The sequence below is a fragment of the Linepithema humile genome, chromosome 3, assembly GCF_040581485.1.
Source record: "Linepithema humile isolate Giens D197 chromosome 3, Lhum_UNIL_v1.0, whole genome shotgun sequence".
Classification (NCBI taxonomy): Eukaryota; Metazoa; Arthropoda; class Insecta; order Hymenoptera; family Formicidae; genus Linepithema; species Linepithema humile.
The window spans coordinates 20960082-20974390 of record NC_090130.1 but is presented as its reverse complement, the minus strand read 5'-3'; the positions used below and the strand labels follow the sequence as shown (position 1 = coordinate 20974390).

The window sequence follows — 14309 nt, the reverse complement described above, 5'->3', positions numbered from 1 at the left end:
AGATAATATGTATGTATAATATATACGTTGGAAAATCGGAAGAGAGACATTGCGGTATTCTACATAGATTTGTAGGCGAGCGAAAGTACGCCCGGTAACTAATCATGTATCGTAAGAATATGCTAATAGTTTGCGAATAGAATTTGCGTTTTCTGGATCATCGTGACTGAGCTACAGGATGTTAAGAACACTGCCTATTAATTTGTACTTGTGTAATCATACATTTTGACTGCGATCTTGCGAGTATCAAGGAGTGTACTTTTCTCTCGGTGATAAGACAACTGCGAAAATATGAAAAACCTTATTTTTACCTGAATCGAGCTTGCTGTCGGGGAAGACCGCAAAATTGATTTGAACCTGAAAAAGTGTTAAAGTAGAATCTCTTCAAATTCGTGTTGCAGTGTTAAAGTGTATTTATGGAGGACTTGTCGCCGGGTTGCGAACAGAGGGGGGGGGGGTTTGGGGGGTTGGGTCGTGTTTATACTCCTGTTGATATTCCTGCGGGGCGAGAGGGGGCGGGAGGGTGGTATTTCCCAAATTTTGCGAGCAAAGAACAATGTTTTTACAAGGAACAAAACGTATATAACTTGGAACGAAGTTGACACAAATGGATACCAAGACCAAACGGGAGCGATGCACTTTCCAAATATCTACTATGCATTCCAAGTACTGGTATAACCTAGGGGGTGGGAACACTAGAGATCTTAAGTGTACGGGCTGCTTTTTTCCGACCTGTCGACCATCAGAACGGATGAGTAGCATACTAATGGTTCGGCAAGATAATGCTTTAAGAAAAGGCAGTCGATGCAGTTTAGTGAAGCGTTGACATCCTTTAAAATGTATTCTTCTGAAACACCATATTTGTGGATGTAAATTGAACATACAATGTAACGCAGAGACGTTCGCGCCACAATACTTTCCGTTTGCGTAATTTGTCTCACAGCCTGTCCCAATAATCTTAAAAAAAAAAAATTGTAGCTTTTGCTTTCACAGTAAGAACAGCGGAAACTTGCATATCATGGATTTTGTCGTTCAAATAATAAAACGCAAACTTGAAAATTTGTAGCTTATAAGAGCATGTATAGGCACCCTCTGATCGTAATCGGGAATGCATTTTAAAGAATTATCAGCATACATCGCGTTGTATTGTCCTCTAGCAGGGAATTGTCTGCACTCTTCTAATTGTTAAGGCCTTTTCTTCATTATCGAAGAAACGTCGACACACTTTGGACGAGCGTAATCGTAATTATTGATGAACTTATTGACTGACCATTATATTAGACTCTACATCTTGCGTGTGACCAGATTTCACAGCAATCTCTTATTCCACATAACTATAAATGTTTACATTACAAGAAACATCCGTCAAGCAATTATTTTGCGTTTTAGTAAATCTCACGATCGATGATATCTCTACGATGCTTCCGCTATCAAGTTCTTGCAAAAACCTTGTTTTACACAGCTACAATCGTAAATTATTCACCTCTGTTTGTCTATCGGTATTAGGTACATCGGAAATTATGTCAGAATCAAATAAATATGCAATTAAACAAATAAACATACGTGATAATTTTGTATAAGTCATTTTCACACTGACATATTAAAATATATGTAAAACATGCTCTTTAAATACACGTTAAACATAAAAAAAATTACTACCGTTCTTTTCCGTGACCTAGTATGTATCAACAATATTTAGATTGCATTATGATAATGCTGCTATTTCATCAATATGCATTAAATTTGACATGCAATAAGTAAAAAATTCTAATAACTATAAAAATTTGCGAGCTATTTTATTCACTTTTATGTATATGAATATATTATTAGATTTATGTGATCTATAAGATGTCGAAAGACTCGAAAAAAACATTTAATACTTTTCTGTTCACACAAAATTAATCTTTCGTTCTTATCTGTTTACATAAGACTAATCTAGCGTTCTTATCTTTGTTCATATCGTTTATAATGTTTAGAGTTCGTTATCTCGTTTTCTTGCAAGAGTACATGAATATTAGAAGCTCAGTATTGTTACCTAAATATTAACTGTTTCACATAAACCTTTGATGATGATATGTCGTATATGAAAGCCAATATTGGGTAACAAAAAGAAAATTATTTTATATTTCTTACACAATTAAATATTATTATATTGATTGATCTCTGCAATTGAGAAAGTCTCAAACTGTAAGTTTGAAATATTTTGTGACTCGATAATAATTTACTATCTATAGAAATTCAGAGAGAAAGAATTTATATTTACTTCATTCTGTTCTAATTATTGAATTTAATTGAGTTTAAAATAGATGAAGTTAAATGTTGGCGCCTGAATGAGTCTCTTAGAGATGAGTGAGTTATTAATATACTGAGATAATTTACCCAATGTTGGCGGAGATGCAATTAATGTGAATTGTGTTAACGTTTCCTCTGGAAATAATCTTGAACGCATCTAAGAGCATCCTAGGCTTTGTGTTAAAAAAAAGAGGCAGAAGCACGTTCAGGGCCAGCCGAGCTCTCTCTATGGTTAGTCTACACCCACCACATGTTCTCAATCACAGATACAAATGCAGTTTCATTGTTAATCGCACGCTTTCCCGATCGAGGAGAATTTCGATCGTTAGTAAGATTAATTACACGCACACATTCACATTTAACGTGAAAAATCTAACGAAGTAATATATATATATATACGTATATATATATATTTCTCTAAGGACACACGGACGACACATAACGCTTTCTCTACGTTAAATTTAAACACTTACTGAATCTTCTTATAAGATTGCCGGTGAACGATTCGGTGGTAGCGCTCTCTTCGCATCTTAGGTCACAAACGGTCGGCTCGTTTTTGGGAAATTTCAGATTCGGCACCGAGAGCAAGCGGCCCTCTCCTCTCTTCGCTTGTTTCATCTTGGCGATACGCTTCAATCTCGGCGGTTTTATTTCGTGCTCGGGTAGAGATAGATTCATCGGTCTCACCGCCTCGGTTTTCGCGCCGATACTCTCGTCGCTTATCGTCGTTTTCTCATTCTCGCTCTCCGTCGGGCTTCTAGCCTCTTGGATCTCTCGTTTCCTATCGTCCGGGATCTGGGGGCTTTCGCATCCCGAAGACTGATTATCCGGCGACAGTGAGGATTCAGAGTCAACGCTTTCGACCGGCGAGAGCGAACGACTCGTGCTGGCTGTTTCGCTGATATTGCAGTAAAATGTGGAAGACTTTTGACTGCCAGCATCGCCGCTTACCTGCTGACATTGGGGTACTTGCATGAGCCCCGATGACGAGCTCTTTCGGAAACATAAAGACGTACATATTGTAAGACGATATTAGATTTACGAAAAAGAAGCACACGCTGCTACTAATCACGGAAAGCGGTTTTCCATGTATATATATATATATAAGCGTTCAAAGCCAATTTCTGCACACAAAAGATACTCTTTTTAAATTCAAGTACTACTGATACTGACGTAAGTTTCAATGTTTCCTTCCTATAATTGGCAAACAAAGGAAAGGAAGGCATTGTCTTTGTTACATTACGTTCGTAAGAATATGTACATACTATAAACGACGCAGAGAAAAGTAAGAATGTCGGTAAAGCTAATTTATATGCAAATTAAGGTGCATATAAATTAATAAGCTTAGAAACGCCTTGAAACGTAAAATGCTATGAAACAATTTAAATATTCCGCGAGGATGAAGAAGTAAAAAGAGTTTAATGATTTTTTTTTTTTTTTATGACATAAAGAAACGATAAGTAAAGCACGTATTAAAAAGCATACAAGTACCCCATTCTGCGAAGACACCAAGGACGGTGTAAAAGTATTTTTGATCTTCAGATCAACCTTGCTTAGTTGTCTCTTGAGGCTAAATCCCTTCCAACCTTGACTTTTCTGACACTCGTCGCCGTTAGGAAGCTGTCCCGCTTTATTTGGTTCGCTCGTGGATTCCTCCGCGCTCGATTTATCGCTACTGTTTCCGGTCTGACTTTCATTGCGGGGACACGTTTGCTGCTGTACTTGTTGATTCGAATCCGCTATCCTTGCAACTACCGGCTCGGATTCCAACGCGGATTCTCGTTGACTCTGACGAATTTAAGATGTTGGGCTTTGCACAATCAGTCAGTTCGCAGGATGAAAAGAGATGACCTAAGTCTAAGAACAGGTGTACTCTAAAAATGTTTTTATGTCATTTTCGCGCTCGTGTTCCGTAAGTGTCCACTAAAATAGTGGTGTAGACTAATCCCCTATTATCGTGCTGTTACATAATCTGCCGTGTCTTGTAAACGCGTGAAGTGGAAACATGCCTATGAAGAAGCGAAATTCAAACTGAAAGCAAACACGTGGTCACTTGTCACTTCCCAGGCTCGTGAAAATCTCATACTGAAGAGTGCAGACAGGACAATAATTATAATTTTTTTTTTTTTTTTTTTCAATATGAATAAATCTGTCTGCCTGTAAATCAAATGCCTAAGATGCTCGTAGAAACGTCGGCCTTCCTATTTACGATACATCGTTAATCAGTGGAATATTGTAATATATTGTTGTGCAAATGAAGACTATTTTAACGATTATTTGCCATGTTAAAGAGAGTATCTCAGAATTGCAGCATTTCTTCCCACTATATTTATAATTTATGAATAATGGATTATTAAAACGACTTGATTAAAATGTTAGTAGAGTAGATATATATATGTACACACACACGCAAAATACTCAACTGGAGAAATACTGCATATTGTTATTACGTTTGATATCATTCATAAACGAAAAAAGTACGGTTAATCGCTGACACCTTTATGCATATATGAGAGTTACAATCCTTGTTTGTAGAGAATTATATACAGAGAAGTCTACAGTTTTCTTGATAGCAGAACAGTATAAAATAGTAAATATTGACTCGGCGATATTATAAATCTCTGGAAAAATAAATTATGATAAAGAATATAAAACCAGCTTATCAGTAGCTTACGTAGACATTTCATATCTGTACAACTGGTCAAGTTATAAATCTTATCTACATGTTCGTGTAAAATAAGCAAAAAGAGTCAACAGAATTACATTGATAATATAATATATATATATTTATATACTAACATTTATATTTACTAAGCATGCGAATACACGTGTGTGAATATTGCTGGAAGATAACTGGTTACTGGCTTCGTAAAATAGCTCTGCGAACAGTTGTATGTCACTTGTTTGATAATAATTCTCACTCGATTTGTTTTAAACATAAATGAAAAGTTATAGATGACAATGTTGTATGTAATATACGCATTACATCAGTAAAATGGCAGTACTAGGCGCTGATAAAGGTAGGACAAGCATGTAGACAGATATACAAAAATTGTCTAATTATTTAACAAAAAAAAAAAAAAATTAAAAAAATTCGACAAATTTACTTTTACAACTAATTGTAAGGCGGGAGTTGTCACAATCTAATACTCACAAAATTCTAGACCATCAAACAAAATGTACAACAATTTAATTTTGATCCAATCTCAAAGTCCGAATTCGATTCAACACAAATATATTTAGCTCGTTGTTTACTAGCAAACTTTTTAAATTTTATTATATAATTACACTGTAAATTGAAAGTGATTTTATAGACTTTTAGAAATTTCCAATTGAAATGTAAAAGTTATTACGTTTTTTTTTTTTTTTAGTCAGAAAAGAAAACATTGCTAGATATTCTATTTTACTCGCAACATTTGCATATGGATGTATCTAATCACCTGTTAGAATTTTCATCAATATTTGAGCAATGCTGACATTTACTGATGTGATGTACATACGTAGCTGAAACATGTCATAATTATTATTACATACACACATTTTGTTTACTAAACGATTACAGTGCACTAAAAATATTTATCTCACACGTAAAGATATCATTATATATTGTCTACAGTGACAAATACTTCGTTTTCTCTCTGGTTTCTAATACAATGCTACACCATCGATCAACTGTTACGTTAAGATAAATATGACAAATACAATTTTAATTCTTTTACTAAATTACCATAATATAACAGATACAAATCAATTTTCAACTACTACGAATTAAATTACGTAGAGCGCCCATATATAAAACAGCAAAAAGATTTTATACTTTAACCTTTCCTATCATTCTCAAGCATGACTTTTCAAATACTTGACAGATGAAGCTTATTTCAATGGCATCTCAAACTCGAGATTTGCCAAAATACTTGACAATTTTCTGTCCTATAATACACAGTATGTAAGTAGTACACAAAATTACCTAGGCATTGCAATTATTTTATATAAGATTTATCTTGCACGTTTATTTCTCTCATGCATTACTGTATATATTAATATATTCTAATTATATATGTTGTTATAAAAAAATTACAGACAATATCGTAAATTTATCACTAATAACATATATACATATGTATATGTATCATATTTAAAAAAAATATTTGGTTTTCGAAGTAATTATTTATGAAGTCATTGTTATAACATAACACATCATATTATTTTTATGAAATGTGTCTTGCATTTACATTTTTCGTATCAAATCTATGCACATGCACAGATCCCATCAAACGTTTATGTGAGAAACATTGTTGTTTTTGACATGTATTGAGTGACTAATGTTTCTAATACTGATTTTCTATACTGTTTTCTACTCCTTCATTTATCCATTTGTACTCAATTACTACATTTAACATATGTTATCGTCTAATTACAGATAAAAACCGAATGTACTATCGAACTGTACTATCTCGATTTTGCTACCCACTCAAATAATATATAAATAAGATTAATATTCTTAACAGAGCAACATTGCACAACACAAAAAAACAATTTTTTTTCAACAGAAATATATTTGATCTTACTTGCTTCAATGGTAGACACATAGTAGTTAGCTAAACATTAAATGCAAAGTATATGTAAGTACAACGAAAAAGATCACTAGTCTTTTATACGTAAAGTTATATAAGAAAGCAAAAGTATTTTAAACATTTGTTATGCATATATCATAGCGAGTTTTTAATTGAGATAAAGATAAGAGATTTAATTAAGATAAAATTAATAACAAAAATTGTTTTTATGATAAAATATAATATAAACGATTTTTTATTATCTTAGTATCTAGAATTATATATGTACATTCACTTATATTTTGTTAAGGTTTTCACTTTACCATAACAATAATTGATTAAAAAATAAGAAAAAAATTTATATCGGTATAATTTATAAAAAATATTTTGGCACGTGGAAAATGACAAGTTTGACCAGTAGTTGCCGATGTAAAAACATTTTTCACAGTTGAAAAATGTTATATAATGAATTTCTTCAAAAATATTTTTGTCAAATTTAATAAGTCAAAATTTTGCTTCGTCCGAATCGATTATTAAACAGAAGATCGTTCATCTTCGTAAACAAAAATAAAAATACGAATTATTCTTCCTAAAATATAACACTTCTGATATTTCAAATATATATTTAAAAATGATATTTGTCATTTGATAATTGTTATACTTGTTTCGAAAATTGAGTTCAATTTGAATATTTTTGTTATTGTACTAAAAATTTTGCTCAAAGGGTCATACATGAAAGTTTTCGAAAAAATAAAAGAATTAAAAAAAGTCCCGCATGTAATTTGCTCACTATAATACATGGGAAGAATATTACATCTAAAAATTCTCTAAGCATATATAAATATAACTATTTAGTATTTCATATAATTATATTTTCAGTATAAAAGTAGCTTGAATGTCCTATTGCGAGTAATACCTTCTTGCTATCCAAATTTAAATGCAAACTAGGTAAATAATTTAACAAGCGACATCTAAAATACTCAGAAAAATGTTTATTAGTTATGGACACACAATAATAAAAAAATATATAATTAAATGATATGCTAAAATATAAAACTTAATTTGCACATGCTAAAGAGAATATTAGATCTATTAACTTGTCCCAAAATTGCATTTGTACTTTAGATAGCGCATTTTAAAACTACATTTGTATTTGAATATGATTAAAACTTGACGGAACACGGTTTGTTATCCTACATTTTCTATTGGGTGGTTGCTTGACAAACACTGTCTTTAATTAAAAAATAATTTCGTTATTTTTAGCAAAGGTTGCTAAAATATCGCATAATTTCGAGTTTGGGTGAAATATTTTTCATTAAAAGATCATTACCTTTAATTACGAAATACATTGTGTCCGCTAGAGGGGTACTTTACCTTTTTGTTGCCAACATTTATTTCTCTTTATGATATATTCAAATGTTCTTTTAAGAAAAGTGAGATTATGTGTTTTTCGGTTTATGCTACAATATGTAAAAAATTATTATGGAAAAAATTTTTCAGTCAAATTACAGGAAGATTTTCAAGCAAAATTGTGATAGTAAATTACTAAAGTTTTTAGGTCTACTTTTTGTCAATATTGAGAAACATGATGTGCAATGAACCGTACTGTGCAATTAAATAAAGTTCAAATAGTTCTCGCGCACGCTCACACGAATATGTGTGCGTGTACGTGCGCGCGCGTATCATATTATGACTATTTTTTTCAAAAAAATATCATCAGAGAAGTAATTTATATTTACAAAGTTGAAAATAGAATATTCTATTAAATCATGAAACTTTAAACCATGATATTCTTTGTATAAACGTGATTCTCTTGCATAACCGTAGGAATTAAATTATGTAGACATTTTATAATCATGCAGTGAAGAATAATGTTGGCACTCAGAGAAAGCAGAATGCAAGACGCTCAAGATGTAAAAAATTCTAAGAGGTCTTTCTAAACGAAATTAAGGGGTAGACAATGGGAAACTCAAAATGTACGTTATTCTAATAGAAAAAGAAGTGTATTTTACCTGGTCTGTGCTTGGACTTCTTGCTTTGTCTTCGTTTTCTCGTTTCTCGTCCTGTCGTTTAGGACTCCGTAAGACGCGTTGATAAGGATCAGAACCACCTCCAAGGTCACTGGTATTTAACACGATTAAAGAAATCTTCTGCACGATATCCACTATCACTAACCCCGATTCGTTTCCGTAGGCCAATCTAATACATTAAAATATCATATCGCATAATTTTTTTACGTCGTACAATGACACTTTTAGAAATTTGCAAAACTTGCGTGCGTTATAATATTAATTCGATTATGAAGTCATACGAGTAACAACTGACTGATGCAGTTATACGCATTATACTTTATACTCACAGGCCGTATGAGGAATTTAAACTAAGGGATGTTATATTCTCCGGTTGCTCTCCGCTAGGTGCTGTCGTCAAACAGATCAATGTTGCTTGAAAACCGGCAGCCCTTTTCTGCAAACCCGTCTTGACTTTGAGGGGATGATTGAATTCCGTAATCTTCGACTCCACGATGTTGCCGGTTGCCGGAGATTCGCGATCCGGTGAATTGTCCCCTTCTCTCCCAGGATCCGCCGATAAGCATATTTCCAAAGTCTGCAAGGTAGAAAAAGGAATATTTTATTTTCACCTAAGATCAATGTGACAAAAATAGATCTTTTTTATTTAAATAATGCGGTTTGCAATATTTAAATAAGGAAAAAAGTATACATCCATTTTTGTCGTCTGATTATAACAAGTTTACTTGATAAATGATGGTAGGTTCAAGCGGTGTATTAAAAGTGCATCATAAGCAAGTAGATTACTTACCACTACTTCGGACATACTCTCAACCTTCTTAAATTTAAACAACACAACGTGCTTGCCACTTCCCGCAATAGCTAATTTCCGACTTTCAGGACAAAGGAAGATAAGTTGAATCGCTAACGGGTCTTCCTCGGAATCTATACTACGCGTTCTAGTTTTTTCAAAAAGTTTCGCCGTCTTTAGTTTGTAAAGGACTTGTAATGTTCCCGCAGAAGCGTCCCAAAACTTTATACTGCCGTCGGCATGTCTGCGAACAACATACATATATCCATAGAAATTTAAGGAACTTATTGATTACTCAACTTGTGATAGATGATAATATATACACATACGATGGACACGAGCGATAACGTGTTTACCGAAAGCACGCTATTACGTGGCCGACGAGACAAGCTCGTTATTCATTAATGTAAAATTGTATCTCTGATGATATTACCCAGTAAGAATAATCTCGTTATAACTGCTAGAACTAGAACTCCATTCTCCACCGGAAATAGGCCATTCTTTCTCGCTGAAGCCGGTTTTCTTCTGCGACTTCGATCCAACGGAATAAAACGCAGGTACTAGATCCGAAGGACAATCCGCGAAGTACGAGCAACATGTCACGGGTGATTCGTGAATATCCATAGGGTACGGATTCTCAAAACACGGGAATCCAGAAGTTAACAAATCTATCACAACCAGGTCATTTTGTAGTAGAACAACAACAGCGTAAGGATCTTGAAAATCTGAAGAAAAAAAAAGAATAATAATAAATGATACTGATTACACACAATTGTCAGTGTCTTCAGCTACTAATAACAATAATTATGATATACTGATAATATTCACATATCGAAAAACATTTATCGCAGTTGAAAGAACTTGTTGGAAAGAAAAAGAGTAATATTTCATTGAAGAATCATGAAAGAAACATGTTGTACTGTACCACTAGCCCATGGACTATCACACAGCGTTACAAAGTCTATAACATTATGTTCCATTTCGAGCACCGTGGTAGTTTTTCCATGTATCACGGTAATGCTGGGTGTTCTCCCAGTAGTGTCATATGCTAATCCACCAGAAAATATCACATACGCTTCCCTGATGAAAATTTACATTCAACATGTACATTATTCGAGATTAGCGATTATCTAATGATTAACTTAATTCTGTGATCGTTAAATAAATAATATTTTATATATTTTTACCCTGATCTCGACAATTTCCACTCTACTTTTTGAATGGGTTTACAAGGTTCAGGTTCTCCGTCTTTAGTGGATTTTGCTATAAAAAAAATATTGGCATAAAATTTTTCTGGATTATACCATCGATAGTAGAATCGTATTCATCATTAAACTGCATCTCACCATGCGGATATGTCACGTTTGTTGGCTTCAACTGCCGAACAGTCCAAGTCGAAAGAGAACCGTCCGTGTGACTGCACATAAATTGTTTACCTTCGTGGTGCCATGTTATCGATTTCAACGGGTCATCCGTTTGACATCTGTAGTCGGCATTTTTAGTTTTTAAATCCCATAGAACAATCTGCCCTGTCGCATATCCTATAAGCATCTGAAAACAAAGCATCCGCGCGTATGAAGTGCACATACTATTATACAAACATATTTCCTTGAAACAAGAAACGTGGATATATATATATACGTATATATATGTATATATATAGGTGACAAAATGTATTCTTTTACAATGTCTCTCGATTCTGTTATCACGACAATGCATTTAACGTATACATAGAGATGTTACATATAAAAATGTAGTGAGAATAAAATGCGTTCTACGAGACTTGTGCGAAGGGCACATATAAAACTCAGAGATATACGATGATTGCTCATGATATTGATTAATGGCTGCTGAAAAAAGACGAATGGAATGGAAGACTCTTGTAATCAAAGACAAAGTTAATTAAAGAGATAAATCGTGTTATACCGCGCGGTCAAAAAAATTTCTACACACAAGATCTGCAAAATATACAATGTAAGTTAATTATATTTCTCACCGCTCGTAAAAAGTACTCGTAAAAAGTGATAAAAATCGCAGTTTCATAATCATATTTCTCAACTTGGTAATCACTCTTTAAAGGTGATATGTTAAAACGACGTTTTGTTGTGACACGCACGTAGTGACAAGGAAATAAATACAACTGACAGATATCGATTGGAAATCAAATTATTCACCATCCTTAATAATTTGTTTATCTATACCAGTTTGAAAAGCTATTTTCTACGACAAACAACATCTCCGTCGTAATCAAAATATACAAACGTGTACGTTTCCTTCACAGGGATTATACGATATTACATATAGTATTAAATTTAAGACATTAACATCAAAGACACAGAGAGGTTGCAAGCGCAACCCGAGCACTCAAACACTCGTCACACACTCATGACTTCACAGTTAGTAGAGAAATACAAGGTATAATTGCATAAGATTTGCGACAGAAATTCCGTTGTTGTACTAACAATGAACTCATATAAAATGTGTAAAAAGATGAGTGATCATGATCACGATATATGATTATTTTCATTGACTTGTAAAACGAATTTAAATATCCGTCTTTACTAGACATGACATCGGCTATGACCGTAAACGTTTCAGAGTGCCAAATAATATGGACTTCCTCCTTTTCTTTTTCAATGAAATAGGCGTTTTCGATTCGTTTTTATACACAACAGTGATAGCATGCACGCATGCACACATACAACATGCAAGCACACCCTTGCACTTATTTGCTTGGATCTAGACAAGTATTAATCCAAGTCTGTAAAAAATATTAAATAAACGCCGTTGTCGCGTGATTCTTTTTCTCTTTTTATGCGTCGCGATAAAAATCGGATAATGTCAATCATGAAATTATGATAAGGATGGAATAATAATGCAAAAAAAACGTACTCAAAAACGCGCGTACCTTGCTCAAATCTAAAGGATTATCACTCAAGTGTACTACAGCACCAGGATGGGTCTTTCTAGATCTGAAAAATATATATATGTATATACACACACATGTATATGAAAACCATTATTCTTGTGTTATTGTGAAACATATATAAAACGCTTGTGTGCAGGCTTTAACCACTATGTTTTATTGCAATTTCATTTTATGACTTCAGCTTAAGTATTACGCTATATGTTTATTTAATGTGTGCCGATGATATCCTCATATATCAATTAGCACTGTATTATTCGGATGAATAGAGATAATACGTAAGAAAATTAGTTAATTAGTAGGAAAAATAAATAATAAAGCGTTCTTAAATAGTCATGATCAATAGAAACTCCATTATGTAGAAAGCTCCATTGCGTATTAATGCCGATAAATCAAACGTAGAAGTATTAATAGGCTTTGTCGGTGATAATAAATTTTCGGAAGGTAGAAGGAGGATAAAAGGATTCGCTTACATAAGTTATTTTAAGTGTCTCGCTATTGGGAATCATTCGTGGCTAATTATTCCTGAGGTAAAGCCGTTATTTCTGCCGATATAAAACATTTTTAACGGCAATGTTTTTATTCGTTAATTAAATTAATATTCCGTGGCGCGAGCCCCGTCGGACAAAGAATTTCGTAATGATAAAAGTAATAATTGAGCCAGCGCTCCCGTCGGATAATTTTTAAAACAATTTCTGCCACTGATCAATTAATAATTTTTGGCTTATCGTCGAAATATCAATTCCCAATGGCGGTACACTTATAATGAGCATCCTTATGCCATCACTGCCACATTCACATCTATGTGTCTACGATCAGGCACAATAAAGAACTACAGGTTTCTGACATCTGTTTCCTTTCACAGTGTTAAGAAAATGTAGTACTAAAGTAGAGTCTTTATCGGAGACAATCTCCACACGAACGTTATCTGTCCACCGAAATTTAGTTGACCCATACATTCACACACTTAGGACACAATCTCGAACGACACATCCGTTATATAGGAATTAGTGGAAACGGGATCTCTGAAAATATATACCTCACTCATCTTTTTGAAAAATATTTTTAAGGTATACTCTTCTCGAGAACAGCGAGCACTAATCTGTTATGTAAACATTTTATAAGGATTACAAATGGCTGATACATACTTCATTTAATTTGAAATATTTCCCCGAGCCGCAATTTTTTATCCACCGCTAGTACGTATTTATCGGAAGTTAAAAAAGTGACATATTTCATACCGCGTAAGCTGCGCTAAGAAATTACAGCGGCACGGAGAATATTTCAAATTAGAAATATCCGCAAACACACCCGATGTATTTTCCGTAATACGAATTTAAGGGCCAATATTTTACAACTTTAAAATAAATCTTTTATCGTTACGCTTCTCTCGCAGCGTGTCTTTCCGTTTGTCCCGGATTGCAGAAAATTTCAATAAAACAAAATCTAATCAACCAAATGTTAAAAATTCAGAGCAAACTTTTTAATCTTTCGTTTCACACTGTCGCTCTCTGCATTCAACGGAAATCTTTCCATCTCTAAAATTAAATTGTGTTGATAGTGGCAGCTCAATTCCAACTACTTACCTTTAGATGCGATCAAAATTTTAAACATGTTTATATATTTATTTAGAATTAATGGAATTAAAAATAATGAAGATTGGCATGTAGAATTGATTATGCTTTGCATGCGTTCATCATTTATCATACGATATATGA

The 14309-nt window shown here is 33.5% G+C and overlaps 1 protein-coding gene across 9 annotated transcripts in view; it reads right to left on the bottom strand.

Moving 5' to 3' along the window:
* Window positions 1-14309, bottom strand: part of Tomosyn (syntaxin-binding protein tomosyn) — a 35276-nt gene that overhangs the window by 12198 nt on the left and 8769 nt on the right. For 3 of the 9 annotated variants that reach the window (XM_012361141.2, XM_012361144.2, XM_012361142.2), the window contains exons 5-14: window positions 12574-12637; window positions 11012-11216; window positions 10853-10928; window positions 10591-10745; window positions 10099-10390; window positions 9666-9909; window positions 9205-9452; window positions 8858-9044; window positions 3784-4080; window positions 2766-3285 (exon numbers count right to left, since the gene is read on the bottom strand). In XM_012361141.2, coding sequence (XP_012216564.1) covers window positions 2766-3285; window positions 3784-4080; window positions 8858-9044; window positions 9205-9452; window positions 9666-9909; window positions 10099-10390; window positions 10591-10745; window positions 10853-10928; window positions 11012-11216; window positions 12574-12637 — 2288 coding nt within the window. Of the gene's footprint in view, window positions 1-311; window positions 358-2765; window positions 3286-3783; window positions 4081-6860; window positions 6891-8857; window positions 9045-9204; window positions 9453-9665; window positions 9910-10098; window positions 10391-10590; window positions 10746-10852; window positions 10929-11011; window positions 11217-12573; window positions 12638-14309 lie in introns of all 9 variants that reach the window. The other 6 variants (XM_067352574.1, XM_012361143.2, XM_067352573.1 and 3 more) reach the window with 6 other exon arrangements.